The 19820-nt window shown below is 30.7% G+C and overlaps 1 protein-coding gene and 1 non-coding gene across 9 annotated transcripts; both read left to right on the top strand.

Annotated features, from left to right (window-relative positions):
- Window positions 1-2852: 2852 nt before the first annotated feature.
- Window positions 2853-3732, top strand: LOC103312436 (uncharacterized). Its single transcript, XR_511367.3, has 3 exons — window positions 2853-3007; window positions 3056-3275; window positions 3344-3732. It is a non-coding gene; the product is annotated as an uncharacterized LOC103312436 (transcript).
- A 3037-nt stretch (window positions 3733-6769) lies between these two features.
- On the top strand, window positions 6770-19673 carry LOC660228 (uncharacterized protein). Of its 8 annotated transcripts, none has more exons than XM_015978271.2 (12): window positions 6770-7004; window positions 7195-7500; window positions 7543-7660; window positions 7717-7869; window positions 10612-10838; window positions 10896-11112; window positions 11164-11380; window positions 14324-14562; window positions 15747-15876; window positions 15987-16104; window positions 16396-16510; window positions 18664-18807. In XM_015978271.2, the coding sequence occupies exons 1-12, from the start codon at window positions 6856-6858 to the stop codon at window positions 18715-18717; spliced, it is 2043 nt and encodes a 680-aa protein (XP_015833757.1). In that variant the 5' UTR covers window positions 6770-6855; the 3' UTR covers window positions 18718-18807. The 8 variants fall into 8 exon arrangements, 7 of the variants coding, with proteins under 7 accessions (XP_015833757.1, XP_015833759.1, XP_015833760.1 ...); XM_015978273.2 differs by lacking the exons at window positions 16396-16510; window positions 18664-18807 and adding exons at window positions 16209-16324; window positions 16552-16640 and having other exon boundaries at window positions 6772-7004; XM_015978274.2 differs by lacking the exon at window positions 18664-18807 and adding an exon at window positions 16209-16324 and having other exon boundaries at window positions 6772-7004; window positions 16396-16506.
- Window positions 19674-19820: the final 147 nt, after the last annotated feature.

Here is a 19820-nt window from a genome sequence, read left to right as displayed (position 1 = left end):
TTGGCCATTTCAAAATACTAGTAATACAGTAATGTCTGGATAGTCCGAACAAAAAGTTGGCAGAAATGGTTGTTCATCAAGTTGACTATGGAATTCAAAATCAGTGTGCCGCTTAGTCCAAATGACTTTGAAGTAGCTTTTTACTCACTTTTTGGCATTTTTCGACAAAGTTTTTTCAAGTGAAGGGTTTGTCTTGATTTGTGTTTTATATTTCCGTAATTTTTGTTGTGTATTCTTTTGTTTTTTAATTCGAATCATTTTTGCATTATTTTAAGGGATCTGTCACTGATTCACAATTTAAATTAAGCGGCATATTACGTTCAAATTTCAAAAGTGACTTGAAGAACAACCATTTTTGAACACATTGTAGAATTAATGATAAATGATATCAATAATACTACGAACTCGTTGGGTTTACATATATCTTATTAACCGCAAACACATATTTCCACCACCAAAAATATACTCAATGGCTATAAAACCGTTATGTATTTCAAAATATAAAATTGATCAAGAATTTGCTTGTACAGCGTTCTGATGATAGAGTCGTTTGGATTCTGGGGGTTATTAAAAATACTTATTGAATGCTATGCAAAAACCTCATTTTTAATAAATACTATCTACTAATAAAATAATACAATTTTTTGATTTCGCCAAAAGGTCGTGAACGTAAGTTTCAAACTAAATTTTATTATTTGGATAATTGTTCAGTTTAATACGAAAACCAGACTTTTCGCTTTTCTCTTAAATAGATCACCAAATTCAGAAGATTTAAAAACTATTAGCACGAATAAGGTGCACAAAAATCTAAAATAACTGGTAATAATAAAACAAAAATTTAAAAAATGTAACCAAAAAAAATAAATTATTACTGACATTAACACACAAAAGGCTTTTTATTTTTGTTTTTGTCTTGTTGTATGAAGGTTGTTTTTTACATACCTAAATATGAAACCTAAACACAAAAAATCAATAAACAAAAAACAATCAACCTTTATAAATCAAAAATTATCAATAATTTTTGGAATTTTTAAGTTTAATTTTTGAAATTTAACAAAAAGGCAAAAATGTCAGTTAACTCAGAAAATAATGCATTATACAGTCAAAAAATAGCAAGGAAGCTAAGTTAATTATTATTTAAAATTCAACTGTGTTAAGTTATCGCCTAAAAATTTTAGAAACACTATAAAATGCCGGATAAATTTCGTTGAGGACTACACAAATTTATAAAATTTATTAAAAGGGGTTTTCGACCGATTTTGTAGTTAAATAATTAGCCTACAATACAGACTGAAAGTCTTACAGTCTCACAGACTGATAGTCTGTATTGTGAGTAACGTACAAAGTATATATTTTTGTTTTGAGTCTTTAAAAAAAATCCTTCAACAGGTCAGTTTTATTTTTTCAATGCTACATTTTGACGCCATAATAATACTTTTAAGTCATGCAATTTTTATTTTTTTACATGTCAACTGACCTGACATTTTCAGTAGTGTTTTAGATAGTCCACATTTTTATCTTTCTGTTTAGTCTAGAAATTAAAAAAAATAAAACAAAATAGAAGAAAATAAAATAAAAAAGTTAAAAAAGTTATTGAAAGTATTTATTTTTATCGTTCTTTCAATATTTTAGAAAAAGTAATTATTTTTGTTTTCCAAAAATTTTCAAAAAACACTCAATATTCCAAAAACGACTAAATTTAGGCTGCTGATACAAACTCCCTTAAAATAATTCGATAACGGCTTCTTTTATAACATGATGTGCCGTCCTTCATTCCCCTAACGGATTATGGTTGTATACAAAGTTTTTCAGATTACTATCATTATTAGAACTCACAATTCTTCTAATGTGGGTTGCCTTTATTTAAATTTAAATTGTGCATTAAACAACTTCTTCAGTACTTATACGTAAATTAACATAACATAAATTATAAATAAAACAAAATGGTAAGATTAAAAATGTTTTCCTATTATTAAGTTTTAACTATATATTTGCCGCTTTATTACCGTAGAGCATATACTGACTTTAATAAATGTTACTGCCTATTATACCGGGTGCTCAAAAATCGGCGCACCAACTCAACGAAGTGTGGTAGAGAATTGCTTACACATAAAGGTAAAAATAGTAAAAAAATTCATTGTATTAAAGTTATTGATAAATAACGAATTTTAAATAAATGATATGTGGCAACGTTGCATAACAGTCGTGATCGCAATAGAATTTGATCAACAATAAAAATAAATTATTTTTGAAACGGTTTCCTAGGAAATAGTTCCCAGCATTGCCACATCTACAAACTGTGATTTTTGATGAATTTAATTTTTTTTAATCAAAAAAAAACTCCTAAGATCTGATAGTAAATTTAAAAATAATTATTCATCGTTTTGTTAGGGAACAATTACTTAGTGCGAAACATGAAAACATTAAAAAATAATAAAAATTGAGGAAGTTAGCTTAATAAGTTTGTTGTTCCAGATTTTTTAAAATATAACATTAGAAATTTTTTCAAGATTTTTTCCGTAATATACCCTGTATTCACAAATAAATCAGCCTATACTGAATTACTGTAACATTTTCTTCACAAATTGTCTAACCAGCAAACGAACAATTTCACGCGAATTTAGTCCAAACTAAATATCGCGCCTTTTTGAGAACGACGAGATTTCAACCACAAGACAATAATACCAACATTTTTCCCCCACTAGGCAAAGTTAACAAATTCAATTTAACACTCAACAATCCAAGTCGCAGCTTGCGTAATGTAATTTATTTAAACCTGCAACACATTGTGATTTCTTTTTTTCACCAATTTAATTAGTTTTAAAAAAGATATTTTGTCAAATGCATTTTTTTCCTTGTTGGCCAATCCAACAAACCAAAAATCCCTAATTTTTTCAAATTTTTTGATCAGTTTTTTTTCCCTAATAATCTAAACGCTATAAAAGCAACGGAGAAGATACCGCAATTAATAGTACCACGTTTGTCAGTCAAGTCGAAAATACTTCAGGTAAGTTCACATTTAATTTCTTGAGGAAAACTAATTGAAATTATTTAGAATGCCTGGTTGCACTTCTCGTAGCTCTTGTGCTTCTTGCCCCAAGACTACAAAACCCAAAGCTAAATCATCGACCAAGGTCAAGAAACCGGCAGCGAAAAAATCCACTACAAAATCTACAACGAAGAGGAGATCTGCTGCTTGCTCTCCTTGCGGCCCTTGCGGTTCTTGTGGTCCTTGTGGTCCCAAGAAAGCCAAGTCAAGCACGAAGGTATGAAAGGTATAATTCTCTAAATTGCAAGTTTTATAGTTATTTTGTTAATTATTTTTATCTTAATTTTATTTCAGTACAAGAAAGCTAAAGCACCCCGCCGCCGCCGTCGCACCACCAACTGTTGCGAAGACTGCTCCTCTTCTGATTACAGCACTTCCGACACGTGTAGCTGCTCAGATTGCTGCACTTCCGACAGCTTTTTCTCTTCGGACTATGAAACCACCGACAGCGACGACTGCTGTGCTGCTCCAAGAAGAGGATGCCCAAGGCGTTAAATGTACTTACAACGCTGGTCGTTATTTTAATTTGTTATGTAAGTTAGTGTATTTAAGTACTAGTTTTAGTGTTTGACATGTGTATTATCTAAAATGTTTTAAATTTCATTGATTCCATTGATGTTTGCCTACTGAATATGTTATGTAATGTATTACTGATGATAAATGAATAAAGCTTTCTAACGAAACCATACTTTATTTTACCAAAGAGTATTATTTGTCATTAGAAAAAAATTCAAGGTTCAATTAAAAGACACAAAGTGATAATAGGTGATAACTGATAGTGATAAGATAATTCAGTGCCGGATCTAGACACAATTTCACATAAGGCACAGTTTGAGAATTTTCATTCCTTGGCGAAATCATAAAATCAGAACCACGTGTTTCAGACGAAAATTCAATTTTTTGTCCGATTGCGCTGAATAGGTAAATTGGGCCACCAACATTAGTTCTGCCTTTCTGCGCGTTCTATCATGATGTTTAACCAAGAACAGGCGAATATTTCACATTTCTTAAAAACTCCATTCAACATTCAAATTAAACCAAATTACCGTTGGATCATGAAACTTCGAAAAATAAATCGCCACACAAAAAATTAACCAAATCGCTCGGATGATCCAAGAAAAAAATTAAAGTTTGTTGTTAAAAACTTGATCTAAATTTTGATAGTAATTTGGGCAGTCACCTTGTGAAACAATTCATGAAGCATTTCTATGTGGCATTTTGTGTATCACTGAAAAAAACTGTCAAAAGTGTGCGCGCTGTCAGAAAAGTAAAATTTTATTAATTTGGTAAAATTACTTTAAAAACCAACAACAGTGGCTGAAATTTCTGTGTTGTTGAAAAAGGAATCAATGTTCGCCTATGGAAAGTGTCGTTGGACTTTTTGTGAAATGTTATTTATGAAATTTAAAGTTCAAAGAATTGAAAATAATTTGAAGACACAGGAAGCGTACCTGAACTAAATCGAGTGAGGACAAAACACTTCACTGGAATCGAAGCAATAGTTGGGGCTGTAATTCAAGTTTTTGAAGAGAATCCAATCAGCAGTGTACGAAACATTTTCAAAGTTCTGAATGTTAAAGTGTCTAGAATTTTTCAGTTGTTGTTCAGTCTTTTAGTCCTTTTTGAAAAAATTAAAGCATCCAATACCAAAAATAAGTCAAAAATATTATTTTTTGACTTTGTAAAGTGAGAGATAATTGTGAAATGTCCCTTGAGTGACAGTTACGTTTCTACGAGTAGGATTGACCAAAATTCAAAGGTAGTGCTCATTTTTCTCACAGAGATCTACGCTTTTGCATCTGTACCCACGTTTAACAGTTTGTTTCTCATTTTTCTCGCGTCTTCCACGCAGGAGTTTTTTTTGGCAGCATTTTTCACTGACGGTCAATTTTTTAATATAAGTCTTAAAATGCTTAACATTTTAAAAAGGCATGTAAAAATTACGTTTTTGAGACTTGAGTTGTTGCATTAATTGGATTTTATTCTTTATCTTCTAAAATATCTGCATTTTAAGTTTCATAAAAATCCGTTGACAAATATCTGAGATATCAGGCTCGAAAGTCTTAGCTGAGACAATCTGTAAAAACGTGAGTGAAGCTTTTTCGGCTGCAAAAGGCGTTTTTATTTTATAAAGGAACATCTTAACCTAGATCTTAACCAATTTGTAAACTTTTTACTTGTATTGTTTGTTCTTCACTTCTGCTTGGATATAAATAAATTAAGATCAACAATTTTTTGGTCATCGGTATGTACTCGTTTATTATTTTGATATCATGCCTCAAAATGCCTAATTAAATTTTTGAGGAAATGTGCCGTTGATTTTAATTTGCATTTACGTTTTGGAGCACTCCTTTCACTAGAATCACTAGAAATAGAAATCAAAATAAAAATAAACAAAACAAAATTTTGGTTTATTAATAATTAATATTTAATAATTAATAATAAATTAATTATTAATAATAATTTATATTTTGGTATCTTTAATTATAATAACTGCATTGACATTTATATTTTTAAGTTCAATAATTTTAATTATAGGGAAGTGTAAAACAATACAGAAAAAAATTCAGATACATAGTGAATAACATATTGCATTTGACAGCAAACGCTGTATTCGATGCGACGATTAATTTTTAATGTAGTGATAGATACATAAGTAGCAGACACACCCAGTATATAATATATTATTACTTGAAAATTATTTGACAATTTGTACGTTTTTCTAAATACTACACTTAAACATAAACCTACATTTTATTATGTGGCCAAAAAATCTATTAAAAATACGTATAGGTAGGAATTAGTTGTATCAAAACTATGTAAACGCCCACGTCGCATTTTAGCAAATTATTTTTTTAAATAAGGTTGATAAAAATGTAAAATAGTTATTAGTGATTAAACCTTTCATTGAAACTAAAAATAACATTAGCTTTTAATTTTTTGAAGTGCATAAATATTTTATAACAACTAATTTTGAGAGAAAATGCGACGTTGGTTTTTAAATATTTTTAAGCAGCTAATGTAGGGTGTGTCAAAAGTCGCGGATAGGCTTTTAAGAGCAGCTAAATAGAGCTATACAGAACACTATTTATGATAAAAATAAAATCACAAAACCTTTCAATTGGCTAAAATCAAAAACAAAAAATGGCAACGCCGTACAAGAACACCTATTTTTATACATTTAGAAAAGTATTAACCAAAAGTATTACAATGGTAACATTACAAAATGTTGCCAAATTTTGCTGCACTTTTAAATTGGCGTTTTTCACTCATTTTAAAAACTAAAAGAAATGTTTTCCTGCTATTCCTTTTAAAAAATTAGAAAATAAATTAAGTAAACATAAAAATAAATCATTAAAAACAAAGCTAGCAGGTCTGCAGGTCATTTTTTGTAACTTTTACGAGCTGCTGCATGTTAAATAAGGAGCAATGATTTTTTTTATTATTTACAATTTTGTATATTACGAATTACGAAAAGTAAACCGCAGAGGAAATCGGTGTAAAAAACTGAGGAAATCTTGAGAAACTCATGGGAAAATTAGGTAAAATTTTGGGGAAATCTTAAGAAAATCAGAGGAAATCTGGTGTACCTACAAAACTTGGGGTGCGGTTTACTTCCTGAGTATTTACATAAAACGGTAAATCGAGGTGTTATGTAGAAAGACATTTGCTGCAACGTTTGCATGCTACTCTTTATTGTTGAAACCGTTGCCATGATATCTCTTCGGATATTTCGACTAAACAACAATTGATCGCAGAAGGTTATAAAAGAGACCAACACGGAAGAACTCACCTTAGATCTTCTCATGTCATACACAATGTATAACACTCCAACAAGTAAAAAACAAAAACCTACAACAAGTTACTTGGTTAGACCAAGATTGGGTGCCATCAGAAGTATTTATTCAACCAAACCAATGTCGTCTTATAGTCAAGACAAAAAGAAAAAACTCAAGTAAGTTTATTTATTATTAAAAACAAAACATTTTTGATTTTCATTAAAAAATATATGAATATTTAAATTGCATACTTAACGATAGGGGAATCACTTAATCGATTCTTGCCAAGCAGCGTGAGATACAAACAAACCACACGCACGCATTAGTAGTGAAGTGTATTTTTCTGAAACGTAGTGCATTTTTAAGGAAATCTCTCGGCAAAATGGAATACAAGAAAAAGCCCGATTATGCCGACACTGCGTATCGTGAAGCCGTTGGAAGACTTCGTATTCTGTTAGCAGAAAGTTACACACCAATTAAAAGACCTTTGAGGGAATTAGACAGTGCAGGAGAAGACACTGACAACCAATCTCTCATAAGCGCTACCAGCAGAACGTCAAAAGGATATCGTCCGTACTATCAGTACCTCACAATGCCTCCAAAGCGGTATCACTACTATCCTTCCATAAGACCGACAAGTGTACTACCACCAGAGACCGAAAAAAATGTCATGTAAAAACCAAAATAATAATTAAAATCATTGGTTACCTCAAGGTTTTGCAGGAATGCGCCAAAATTTGAAGGCAGTTCTGCGCCGCCAGAGTTAATGTCTTTTATAGAAAAACAAGAGGAGTATATTGAGCAACTGGAAAAAGAATCAAGATTTTGCAGAGTAAATTGCAAAAACTAGCAAATCACATTGATATTTTGATTCTTTTTTAATTGTAGGATGAATTATCATGTTTGCTGAGCAAAGTCAAAGATGTTATAAGTGAAAATGAGAATTTGCACGAAAAGCAGAAATCGAATTTAATGAAGTCGGTTTTCAGTCACTTGGAGACGGAAACGGAAACCGAAACTGACGTGGATTTAGCCCAAAAGGTAAAAATTTTAATATCTTTGCCTCATATTATACATTCAACAAAATTCAATAATAAAATAATAATAAAAAGTATACAGGGTGACCCAGAGTTGAGTGATCAGTGTATAATTTTTTTGTTACTTGGAATATTGCCATGGCGATGGATCGACTTGAAGTCCACAAACTAAAAATATTTTATGTTGCATACCGGCTGGTGAACCAAAGTTAGATTTTTTAATGGAACACCTATACATTTTTGCATAATTAAATTTTACACAAGAAAATAATGTAACTCATTCTATTCTATTTTTCAATATAAAATGACCAATTTTTGAAAAATCATTGCGAAGTCGCCTATGAATATATCCCGATAAATTTGTAACACAAAAACCCAGAATATCCTTTAGTTTTAGCAATTTTGGAGGTTTTTTGGAACTAAGAGGTTTAGAGAAGACACATCCTCGGGTTCGTTTTTTGAGAAAATAATTTTGGTTAAAACCGCATCCTCCTATCGTCTTTTATTTTCGACTTATAAACAAAAGTTGACATTTTAGCAAGATCTTAAAAAATTCATATCTTCCTTATTAACTTATTATAAAAGATACACACTTGAAACAAAAACATTATAAGACACTTTTTTACAAAGAATCTAATGATGTTCTCAGCGATATTTTTCAACCATTCGTTTAGCTATAATAACATAAAGTTGTATTTTTTTAAATCAGAGTGATAGTTAGCTGATACATTTTCGAAAAGCTTATTTTTTTATAAAATGAAAAAAATATAAATACAGTTTGATGTTTTTATATACTTTTGATAAAAAACATATTTAAAATATTTTTAAGTAACTGACCATGGAAAAATTATTTCACATAAAAGTTGTGAATAATCTAGATATTTTGTGAACGGTTACTAAAGTCAAAATGTAAAATTATAAAAATAAGCTATGTTAAAGTTATTTTCAATTGAACAAATATACGATCGTCGCAGATTTAATTACATAAAAAATGTGCAGAAGTGTCGCTACTATTTGATAACACTTTTTTATGATTTAGTAAAGTGCAATGGAAGTGACGTTGATAATGTTATGTTATATTTTTTTTACCGCAGATGCGATTTAATTTTGGTGTTTGAATTGACATTTTTTTTAATAAAATTTTATTGACAACCAATCATACAAATAAGATTTTTCTTTTTCCGACATTTCATGTTTAATTAGAAAATAGAATAGCAGTGTAAGTTTGCCATTTTAAATCTAAAAACAAATAATTTTTATTAATCGCAAAAATGTGATCTAATAATTTTTTTATGCTGTTTTTGAATTAATTAGTATTTAAAAAAATCACTTAATTCCATAGTAAAAATCCAAAATATTTTGAAATTAAAGAAAAATAATTTTTATTAATCGCAAAAATTTGGTCTAATAATAATTTATTATGATGATTATTAATTAATTAGTGTTTAAAAAATTATTAAATTATAAATACAAATAAATTATAAATATGAAAATCCAAAAAATTTTCATAGCCTAGGTACTATAAAGAAAAAGCGAAATGTTATGTTTTTTAAATTTTAAAAAATAATATATTAGACAAGTAGATATATCACATCAGGAAAAAAATAAGCTTTCAAAAAATATCACAGTCGCCTGATTTCTATTAAAAAAAACTTTATGTTATTAACGTTAAACGAATGATTGAAAAAAATCGCTGATAATATTATTAAATTCTCTGTAAGAAAAGAAAAAATAATGTTTCGAAAGTGTATCTTTTAAAGAAGGTATGGATTTTTTAAGATTTCGCTAAAATTTCAACTTCTGTTTATAACTCGAAAAGAGAAGACGATAGCGGAATACTGTTTTAACCTAAATTCTTTCCTCAATAAACGGACCCGAAAATGTGTCACTCGTTTTTCTCTAAATCTCTTAGTTTCAGAGATAGCCTATTCGGACATCCAAAATGCAGCACCCTGTAGAAAGTCTGCCAAAACGAAAAAAGTTAAATAACTCATTTTTTTCAAACACGTATCGATAGCATTTTTTGTAAGCTTTCTAACTATAGCAAATTAGAAATGTTTCTTAGAGTGTTCAATTTTTTTTTCTTTTTTTATTTATTTTATTATTAATTTTTGATGAGTCAAATTTATTAATGTTTCATTCATTAGTCACATTAATACATATCAAAAAATAAATTAAATTAAATCTTATGCAAAATGCTATCGATACTTGTAAAAAAATACATGGTGTTGGTGTTCTACTCGAAAAATATGAGTTATTCAACTTTTTTATGTTTTGGCACACCCTGCACATTATCTACGTGTTTCAAGTAAAAGTTCACTCATTGCTAAAACTGCAAGGTATTTTGAGTTTTTCTGTGGCAAATTTGTCAGAAAATATTCATTGGCGACTTCGTAGTGGTTTTTCGCAAATTGGTCTTTTTTATAACAAAACGTTGAATAATTCCAAAACTAAAAGTGATAGACCCATAACAATTTATACAAAGTTACATTATTTTTTTGTGTAAAATCTAAATATATAAAAAATGTACGGTGTTCCATTTATAAAAAATATAACTTTAGTTCACCACCCTGTATACGACACTCATTGTATAATACAAATATTTTTAGTTTGTGGACTTTATGTCGATCTATCGTATAATGAAAACGGCATGGCAATATTTTAAATCGCAAGAAAGTTATAGACCGATTACAAACCCTTGGCTCACACTGTATATTTCCTTAACACAAGTTTGTATTTGGCGTAGATGTCATTATCGCCTAAAAAATCGAAAAAAACTCGAGTACTGGAAGGCCCCACAATCGTTTTTGAATCACGAATTTCCGAACTAGAAGCCCAACTGACCCAAGCAAAAATCGATTTAAGAAAAGCTTTGGAAGATAACGACAACTACAAGAAAAAAATTGCCGACGGAACGATTTTTGACGGATTTGGTTTCGAGCATTACAAGAAACAAATCGATGCATTGCAGAGGTATTTTACGAAATTATTTCGAGTGGTATAAGTTTATTTTCCAAAAATTAATTTTAGAGAAAAAGATGTTTTGCAAGAAACCATTTCCAAGCTTCAAGCAGCTTTAGCCAAAGTTCGAGACAAAGAAAACGTTACTTGCGATCAAGTTAAGAGAAGCTTGGATGTTGCAGAACAAGCACAATATGAAAAAAATGCTGCGGAACTTGAAATCCGAAGACTTAAAGACGAACTGGAGCGCCAACACTCCAAACTCAGAGACGCAATTTCAGATCAGGTATTTTTTTGATTTTTTTTTTTTTTGATAAAATTAACTTGCAAATTGTAGAGTCGACGAATCTCAGATGAGAGAAGTGCTGTTGAACGTCGATACACACAACAAATCGAGCAATTGACCGCCGAATTGGGGGTTCAATGGGAGACTACAAACAAACTCCAACTGGAGTTGGATAAGCAAAGAAGAGAAAATGCAGATTTGAGAAGGGAAATAGCACAGAAAGAGGCACTGCTTGATGGCATGCGAAAAGACATGCAAAATAAAATTAGTAAGTTTCTCATACAGCCATTTGATGATTACGGACAAGACATAATTCTGTCAACTTTTATTTTGAAAATGACTTATCTTCTTCAAAGAGATAGTAATATAACGGTAATATACCTAAAGTGATGATATTAATTTAAACACCAAACAAGCGCCGTGTGCTGCAATATTAACAGTTTAAATACATGCTGTCAACTTTCTCAAAATCATTATAACCAATTGATTAGGAACAGGATACGAATACGCTTGGTAAAAATTGAGTCTGAAATAAGTAAAAAATCTGTGAATACAAAACCAGAAGTATAGCCTGATAAAAATGAAAAATAATAAAATTACGGAGAGGAGACCAATGACGGGACATCAAAAATTATGCAAACAATAACAATTTCATAATAATACGAAAATTTTTACAAAAAATAAGAAACTACTAATTATCAAAAAGAGAACACCGTTCTTACGAAATTGACATTGAAGTACGTTAAACAATTTATATTTTGTCTTAAGCTTTGGAAAAACTATTTTTGAATTTCCAATTTGGTAGCTCTTGATTTTTTCACTATTAATAATATTTTTTTGAACGAACTTTGTTCCATTCAAATCTTTTTACTGAACGTAAAAGCTAAAAGAAACTTTGATTTAATTTTTTTTTTTTTAAATTATATTCTAGAACGATAGTAAAAGTTCCTAGTTCCAAAGAAATAATTAAGATCAAAACTTGTGCGAAAGTTGGCCGTGACCTTGAACTATGCTGGAAAAGCTCAAAATGAATCTGTTTTGAAATAAAAAACACTGAAACTGATTTATAAATTATATTACTTCTTAGTTATAAAAAGAGCGATTTTATTTAACAAGCAAAAAAATTTGCCAAAACGAGTAAGCACCGCGAACAAGTTTTGCAAATTATGCCAAATTTTTGGAAGCACTTGCCCTTCGAAATAAATTTCTGGGTCCGCCCTTGATCTTACTTCATACACTAAAATGATTTTATGTTTTTTTATTTTATTGGTAAATTTTTTATTCCATTAGTGAAAACATTTAACGAAGAAGTCCCTCCCCAAAATTAATTTCTGATTCCGCCCCTGAACTTACTTCTTATAATAAAATGGTCGTTTTATAATTCTTTTTCTTACAAGTAGGTTTTTTAATCTGATAGTAAAAAAATTAAAAAAATATATTATTGTATGCTTATATGACAAAACGTTGAATTATACACGTAAAGAAAAGTTGACAATATCTGCTCGTGATTGCTTTCTGAAATTTGTACGCACTCTTGTTGTTCATTATGTTATAACAAAAGATCGAAAATAAACTGAATTAGAGCAGGCTGTGCCTACGGAATTTCGATCACATATCAAAAATTGACAGATACCAATTTTTCCAAAACTGATTCCTTGCTTAATCTAAATTATTCCGAAATGGTGTTTACCACCCAATAAAAAGCCTACATTGTAGAATGCTATTTTAACAAATGAAAAAAATGAGGATAGGAAATATTCATTTGGTGAATGATGTCCAGCAGAATTTCGAGAAAAATTTCTCTGAGAATTTTTAAAAGGTTATTTGCTAACATAGAACAGCATTTCTCGACGACTCCTTAGTATTTTGTCTTTTGCTTTGTAAAAAAAAATAATAAAATGTGGCTAAAGTTACATTTTCCTTTCAAGGCTTGCTTTAATTCGGTTTATTTTCGATCTCATGGTATATGAATAACGAACAACTTTTATTTACTTATAGGGGGTGTCCGTTTTCTCAGTTATTATATGGTTAAATTAGAATCAAAGTTGGACATTTTTATGCTGAACAATTATCTACAGGAAAATTTGATGTGTCATTTTTAGTTTTTGAATTAATGTGAAAAAACGGAAATTTTAGTTTTCGTTTTCACTTTTTCAATCAAAAACCGAAGGAACTAGACGTTTTTAACTAGGACATTCTTCAGTAAATTTTTACGCAACTTGGATTTTTCTTACGGAAGCCATATTCACTTTTTGTCTTTTGAAAAGTGTTTTTATTTCTGATTTCAAGAATGTATCACATGATATGATCGAATCTTACATGCTGACTAAAATGGAGAAAAAAGCATTTTTGCGAAGAGTGCTTTGAAAAAAAAAACGTCAACAATTTTGTTTTTAAGTAAACTAGATTTTGGAAGTTTAATGGAATTTGGATCTAAAACGTTCACATTTCCATCAAACTGACTTACTTAAAAACTAAACGACGTGGTAAGCTAAAAGTTTGTTCTTCGCAAAACCAAACAAGACAAAGATATAAAAGTTCTGTTCGCATATTTAATAGAACTAACTGTCAAAATGTGGATTGTTAAAAAAAAAGTTTTGGCATTTTTTTTTACAAAGCACTCTTTGCAAAACGCTGTGACACATCGTTGCAATCAGGAACAAAAATACAAGTATCCAATATGGCGTCCATAAGAAAAACCAAAGTTCAGTGTTGTAACTTTAACATCAAGAATGCCTAGAAAAAGGCGTTAACAGATTTAGATTTCTTATAAAAAAGTACCTTCTGATGGGCTGATTTCAAGTTGACTTACGACCGACGCAAATCGGTATTGTTATAGCTACGACGCAAATCTAGCAATATTATTGGTTGCTACTATGAATTGCGACCCACGCAACTTTGCGACCAAACTTGAAATCAGGCCCTGAATGTCCTACATAAAAACCTCTACTTCTTTTTGTCTTCGCTTAAAAAAATAAAAATGAAAATTACAATTTTTAATTTTTTTTTTCAATAATTCAAAAGCTGCGCAACTTTGTCCTAAACTAACCGACCTCGTATCTCTTATAATAATTGAGGTCCCCATGGTGGAGATCGAAAAATGGACACCTTGTATAATAAATTACTCTTTTACACAAATAAAAAAACTATTTTTTTAATTTGAACATTGGTTTAAACAGCATTCAAAGTTAATTATAATTTTGTGTTTTAGTGACTTTGCAGTCGGATATTGGAGTCAACGGAGCCGAAAAAAGTGCCCTCGAACAGCAAATTGCAACCCTTCAGATGACCAACGAGCGGAATGAACGACAATCAAAGCAGGAAATCGGACGTTTGCAGGCCGAGATGCAGTCTCTGAGACAGAGATTGGACCGAGCAGATGCTGATCTCATCCACAGCAGACGGGAAAACATTCGACTCACTGAACAAGTGGCTTCTTTGGAAAAAGAAGTAGGTTGCAGTGGTAGCCAGTGCCGAAACTAGGTACTAATTGACTATAGGCGAGTTCTCAGTTTGGCGCCCTTAAGCATAATTTTCTTAATACTAGGTTGCTACTATTATAATTTCTGTTAGAGACATCTCTTAGAGAGATATAAAAAAACAAAAAAATATTAGACTATGAAAACCTGAAAAAAAGAAAATGGTCCCGGTCTTAATTAATTAAAGGCATACTTAAAATTATTTAAACAATAGGTACACATTTAATTTCCTATTTGAGATTTAGTCTAAGTGCATATAGCTGAATATAAAGACATAAATAATAGAAGAAATAAGATTATATGTAACAATTCAATAATAATAATGTAGGAACCTGCTTAATTTAATCCAAATATTGAAATTTTTAAAGAAACCTTTCTTGCTTTCACCTGGCAAACTCACTTATTATTTTTATATTTAATTATTTGTTTATAATGCTTAAACCTGACAGACGTCCTCGTGCCATTGACGACCTTATTTTAATTTTTAATTATAATTAATATAATTAATTATACTGGTACCGAAACAAAAATAAAACTCACCTCTAAAGTCTTTTTAATATGAATTATCTTACTGGGTTCATCCAGTAATTATCAGAGTCGGCTTAAACAAAATGTTGTAAAAACATAGCACCGCTAGCTCGCTCTAATTATCTGCATTTTCGATTTTTTTTGGAAAACGGCCCTGACGGTTTTTTATTTGGTCTCTGACATTTTTAAGCCAATTTTTCTAGTTCACTTGAAACTCAAATTTAACACAACCACTAAAGACTCAGTGACACGACTCAAAAGACCGAGAGGTATTTTGCAAACTGAACTAATTCTTGTAGTATATGAGTAGCTTAACCAGCAAAAATTACTTAATCTCTTATTGAAGAATTATCAGAACTGAAACTGATAACAACTAAACAAAGAAAGTCACGTACGTTAACAAGATGTAATTTTACAAAATGAGTTTTCCAAAATAAACGCTTCTGCAAAATCATTGTTTATAAGATTGCACAAATTTTTGTTTAATTAGAATTTGGAAAACAAAAGTATTGCTAGTTTGGCGACCCCTGAGGCTGCGCCCCTAGGCAAGGGCCTACTTCGCCTATACCTAGTTTCGGTACTGGTGGTAGCATAAAAAATAGCACCTTACAAGTTGAATTCTTGCAGATTAAACTCAACTCTGCGTTGAGTGAAGAGAAGAGCAAACAGTCGAGTGGCGAAGTTCTGGCTCTTCCTCCGCCCAAAGAGCAAGACAAGCAGTTGTCTTCCCTCATCCAAGACATGGAGTCTAAACACGGTGAGCAAAAATTTTGCCTTTTGTTTTGATTTCGAAACCCCTCAAAAACGGGACAAGCCATGAGTTGATTCGGGAAGTTGCTTGATTTTTAATTCGTGCTATTGTTGCAGCGGCTACTGTAGCCGAACTCGAAGGCATGATCCATTCCCAAAATCAACTCATGGACAAATTGTCAGTCGAATGTCACACTCTTACCCAGAAGCTGGAAGACGCCAGCGCAAGGCATAAGTAAGAACGCTATATTTTCTGGTGCTAAATTTTTGGGGAATGACGCTCAATGTTTTTGACCAATGGAGTCGCCTTTTTTCTAACTAATGGCTTGTGTTTGGTAGGGACGGATCAGGCAAGTACCAAAAACGAGTCCGATTCGCCGACAGTCCGACCAACCAAACGCAAGGAACCCATTAAAGTAGATATCAGTGTTAAAGTGGTACCCAAATCCCGTAAGGTTAGTCCTTAATCCTACTTAATTATTACAACAAATTCTCTTCCTTGTATTTATACTCGTTTTATGCTTAGAGTTGAGAGAGCAAATTTGCGGACAAAAAATAACGAGCTTTTGACTAGATTAGGAAATATATGGGACTGCTTGAAGCAATTTGATGAAGAGCATTCACAACTTGATTCTCCACAGGTAACCAGACATTTTGTTCTAATAGTCTTAATTGTTTATAGGGAGGAAATACGGGAACTACAAACTAGCCTAAGTCGATTAAATAGTAGATTGTTAAATCAGTCACAAATTACCTCCTCCAGAGTCAAAGGTACTTTACCAAAAACTTAAATATAGCTACTGTAGAACATTAAAGTAGCTAAAAACATTTTCATGAAATAACAGTGTCTTAGATCTCTAGCACCATATAATTTTGACGCAGATAATGTATATTTGAGTATTTTGAAATATAATCATTTAGTTGACATTGCATGAGACGTAGGTATTCAGAACACAACTCGTTTAAAAAATATTTAAGTAATAAAAGGAAAAACAGAATAGCTATACAGACTGATTCTTTTAGGACCTACATTAGAAACTTTTTAACTTTTAATAAAGCTAGAGCTTTAAGATTTTGCATACAATCCAAATGGGCCATTTTGAGTTTAACTAAATTTCAAAATGGCTGAATTTCCGGAACTACAAGAAAATGGCGCCAATTTTGAAATTTTAAATAGTAACCACCTATTTTTATTGCATTTTTGAATTCGCCTCTTGAAATTGAGTAAAATTTACCCAATTGTTAGTACTTAACTGTCATAGTTTTTGATTTATGTCAATTTTTTATACAAACTTTCATTTACATTAAAAAATCACGGCTCGTGAACCATTTACCATAAGTAAATCATTCTTCTTGTAGTTGATACTCAAAGGTTCGAAGGGTTTTCTCAAATCTTCAGGATTGTCAACTGTCAAATTGCAACGCTACTATGATTTTTTTAAAAACGTGATTAAAAAATCATTACAAAACATCAATTTTCATACAGGCTTTTATTAACATCTTCTATATCTCTTACAGTTTATGAAATAATCGCAAAAAACTGAATTTTTGCTCATTATTTTTATTTTCAATCAAGTAAACTTTGGAAAAATACGATAAAATTGTGCTATTAATTAAAAGAAATGTTCTATTTGTTCACTATTTTCATTCAAGATGTTTAAAACTCGATGCCCGACTGACTGAGTTTTTTTTACATAATTCACTAAGTTATAATGAACCTCATTAAATATTAAGTATTGTTTTACTGCTTATTCGATAATGAACCAGCTAAAAACTAAATAAAATATTGAAGTTTAACAATTGTTGATCCTTTTGCAAGGTCTACTTGATTAACTATGAAAATTACGAAGTAAAATCTAATTTTTATGATTTTTTTCAAAAACTGTAAGAGATAGGTATAGAATGTATTGATAAAAGACACCATAAATATCGATGTCCTTTCGATTACAGTTAAGAAAATAGGGTCGTTTCATTTGAAGAAACTGAGTAATAGCTGTTTTTTGATAACCATTTTGACAAAAATCATACTTGCCATGAATTTTGACAGTTGACAATTTCGAAAATTTTAGAAAACTTTCAAAACCTTCGGCTATCGAATGCAAAAAAAGATATTTACTTATCGCAAACGGTTCAAGGATTGTGATGTTTTAGATAAACCCTTGCAAATGTAAATTTTAACAAAAATATTGACATTTGCCGGAAACTATTCTGATAAGTACCAACAGCTTGAGTAAATTTTACTCAGCTTGAAAGGGTGAATTCAAATATGCAATAATAATGTATGGTTACTAATTAAAATTTCAAACTTGGCGCCAATTTCTCGTAGTTCCGGAAATTCAGCCATTTTGAAAATAATTTAGTTAAACTCAGAATAGTCGATTTCGATCGTAACAAAATTTTAAAGCTCTAGTTGGATTAGAAGTTTAAAACTTTCTAATGTAGGCTATAAAAGAATAACCCTGTATTTTTCCTGTAGATGTATTCGGCTGTTTGTAGTAAAAATTTAATTTTACTTTTTCCAACACCTACACCAGTTCTTGCTGTATTCACCAGTGTCAATTTTTTGCAAAAAAATTCTCACAAAATGAAAAATCCTTTGTTACAAAAAATACGATTATTGCCATTTCAAATTTCATAAAAATTTACAATACTTGAATAAGGTTTTGGAAAAAATACTGTATACCATTCGTGTACGAAACATTCACATGTAGTTGAAATAGGTATCAAACACGTTAACTAGAGAACAAATAACTTTTTCCTTCCTAATTTAATTTTTGTATGTTTTGTTGGTTAGATGAGGACTATAATTCCCCTAGCAATCAAAGAACTGCACCACCAAAAATCTTGAGCCGTTCCAATAGTCGATCATCCGTTAAACCAAACCCCACTTTATCAAGAAATAACAGCGAAGACAAAACACCATCACTCCAAAATATTTCCGATAACAGAACATACGGATCTGATCAACCCCATGTTGGTGATGCTTCGGACGAGAGAAATTATATTCCAGAAGATTATCAAACGGATCCCAATAAAGAGTACGATCAGTACGGAAATGATCCAAATCAGCAGTACCAAATGGATCCAAATCAACAGTATGCAACTGATCCGAATCAGCAATACGAAATGAATCCAAATGCACAATATGATGAGTCCTACGGACAATACTTGAATGATCCGAATGTTCAATATGTCGAGGATCCGAATCAACAGTATGAAATGAATCCAGAACAGCAAGAGTATGTGACAGATCCGAATCATCCGGATCAACAGTATGGAACGAATCAGCAACAGCAAGAGTATGTGACGGATCCGAATCATCCTGATCAACAGTACGGAACGAATCAACAACAGCAAGAGTATGTAACGAATCCGAATCATCCCGATCAACAGTATGACGAGGGATCATCGAATGTGCAATATTCAAATGATCCGAATCAATATTCCGATCCTCAACAACAATATCAACAACAACAAAAGCCTATGTAATGAAAATAGTGGTGGTGTTTTGAAAAGAACTATTTGTATTGTTTGTGAATTTTTTGCGTCAAGAGCTGTTTTGTAAATTGAAAAATATAAATTTATCTATAATGTAAATTACCCATGTCATTTTAATGTACTTGTAAAAAACATATAGGTAATAATTTATAAGTTACATTTAATAATGACTGATAAGTTAGTACTAATAGTGTTTTCGCTTCCAATATTATAAAAAGCCGTGTATATTAATTTGCATGTTACTTTACAATTTAGTAGAGATTGTATACTTCTTGTAAGAACGTACAATAAAATTCCATACTATGATACCCGAATTTGTTTAAAACTACTAATAAATTTAATAATAAAAATCCCTGTTTTATATTTCTAAGCCAGGTTAAAAATTAAAAATAATTTGGTAACAAAGGTAACACTAATAAACAAAAACTAAAATTAAACTTTAAAAAACTTGCT

This window comes from Tribolium castaneum, chromosome 1 (assembly GCF_031307605.1).
Source record: "Tribolium castaneum strain GA2 chromosome 1, icTriCast1.1, whole genome shotgun sequence".
NCBI classification, from domain to species: domain Eukaryota; kingdom Metazoa; phylum Arthropoda; class Insecta; order Coleoptera; family Tenebrionidae; genus Tribolium; species Tribolium castaneum.
Note: the sequence above shows the minus strand (reverse complement) of the source record. Positions and strands in the feature narration are given on the sequence as shown.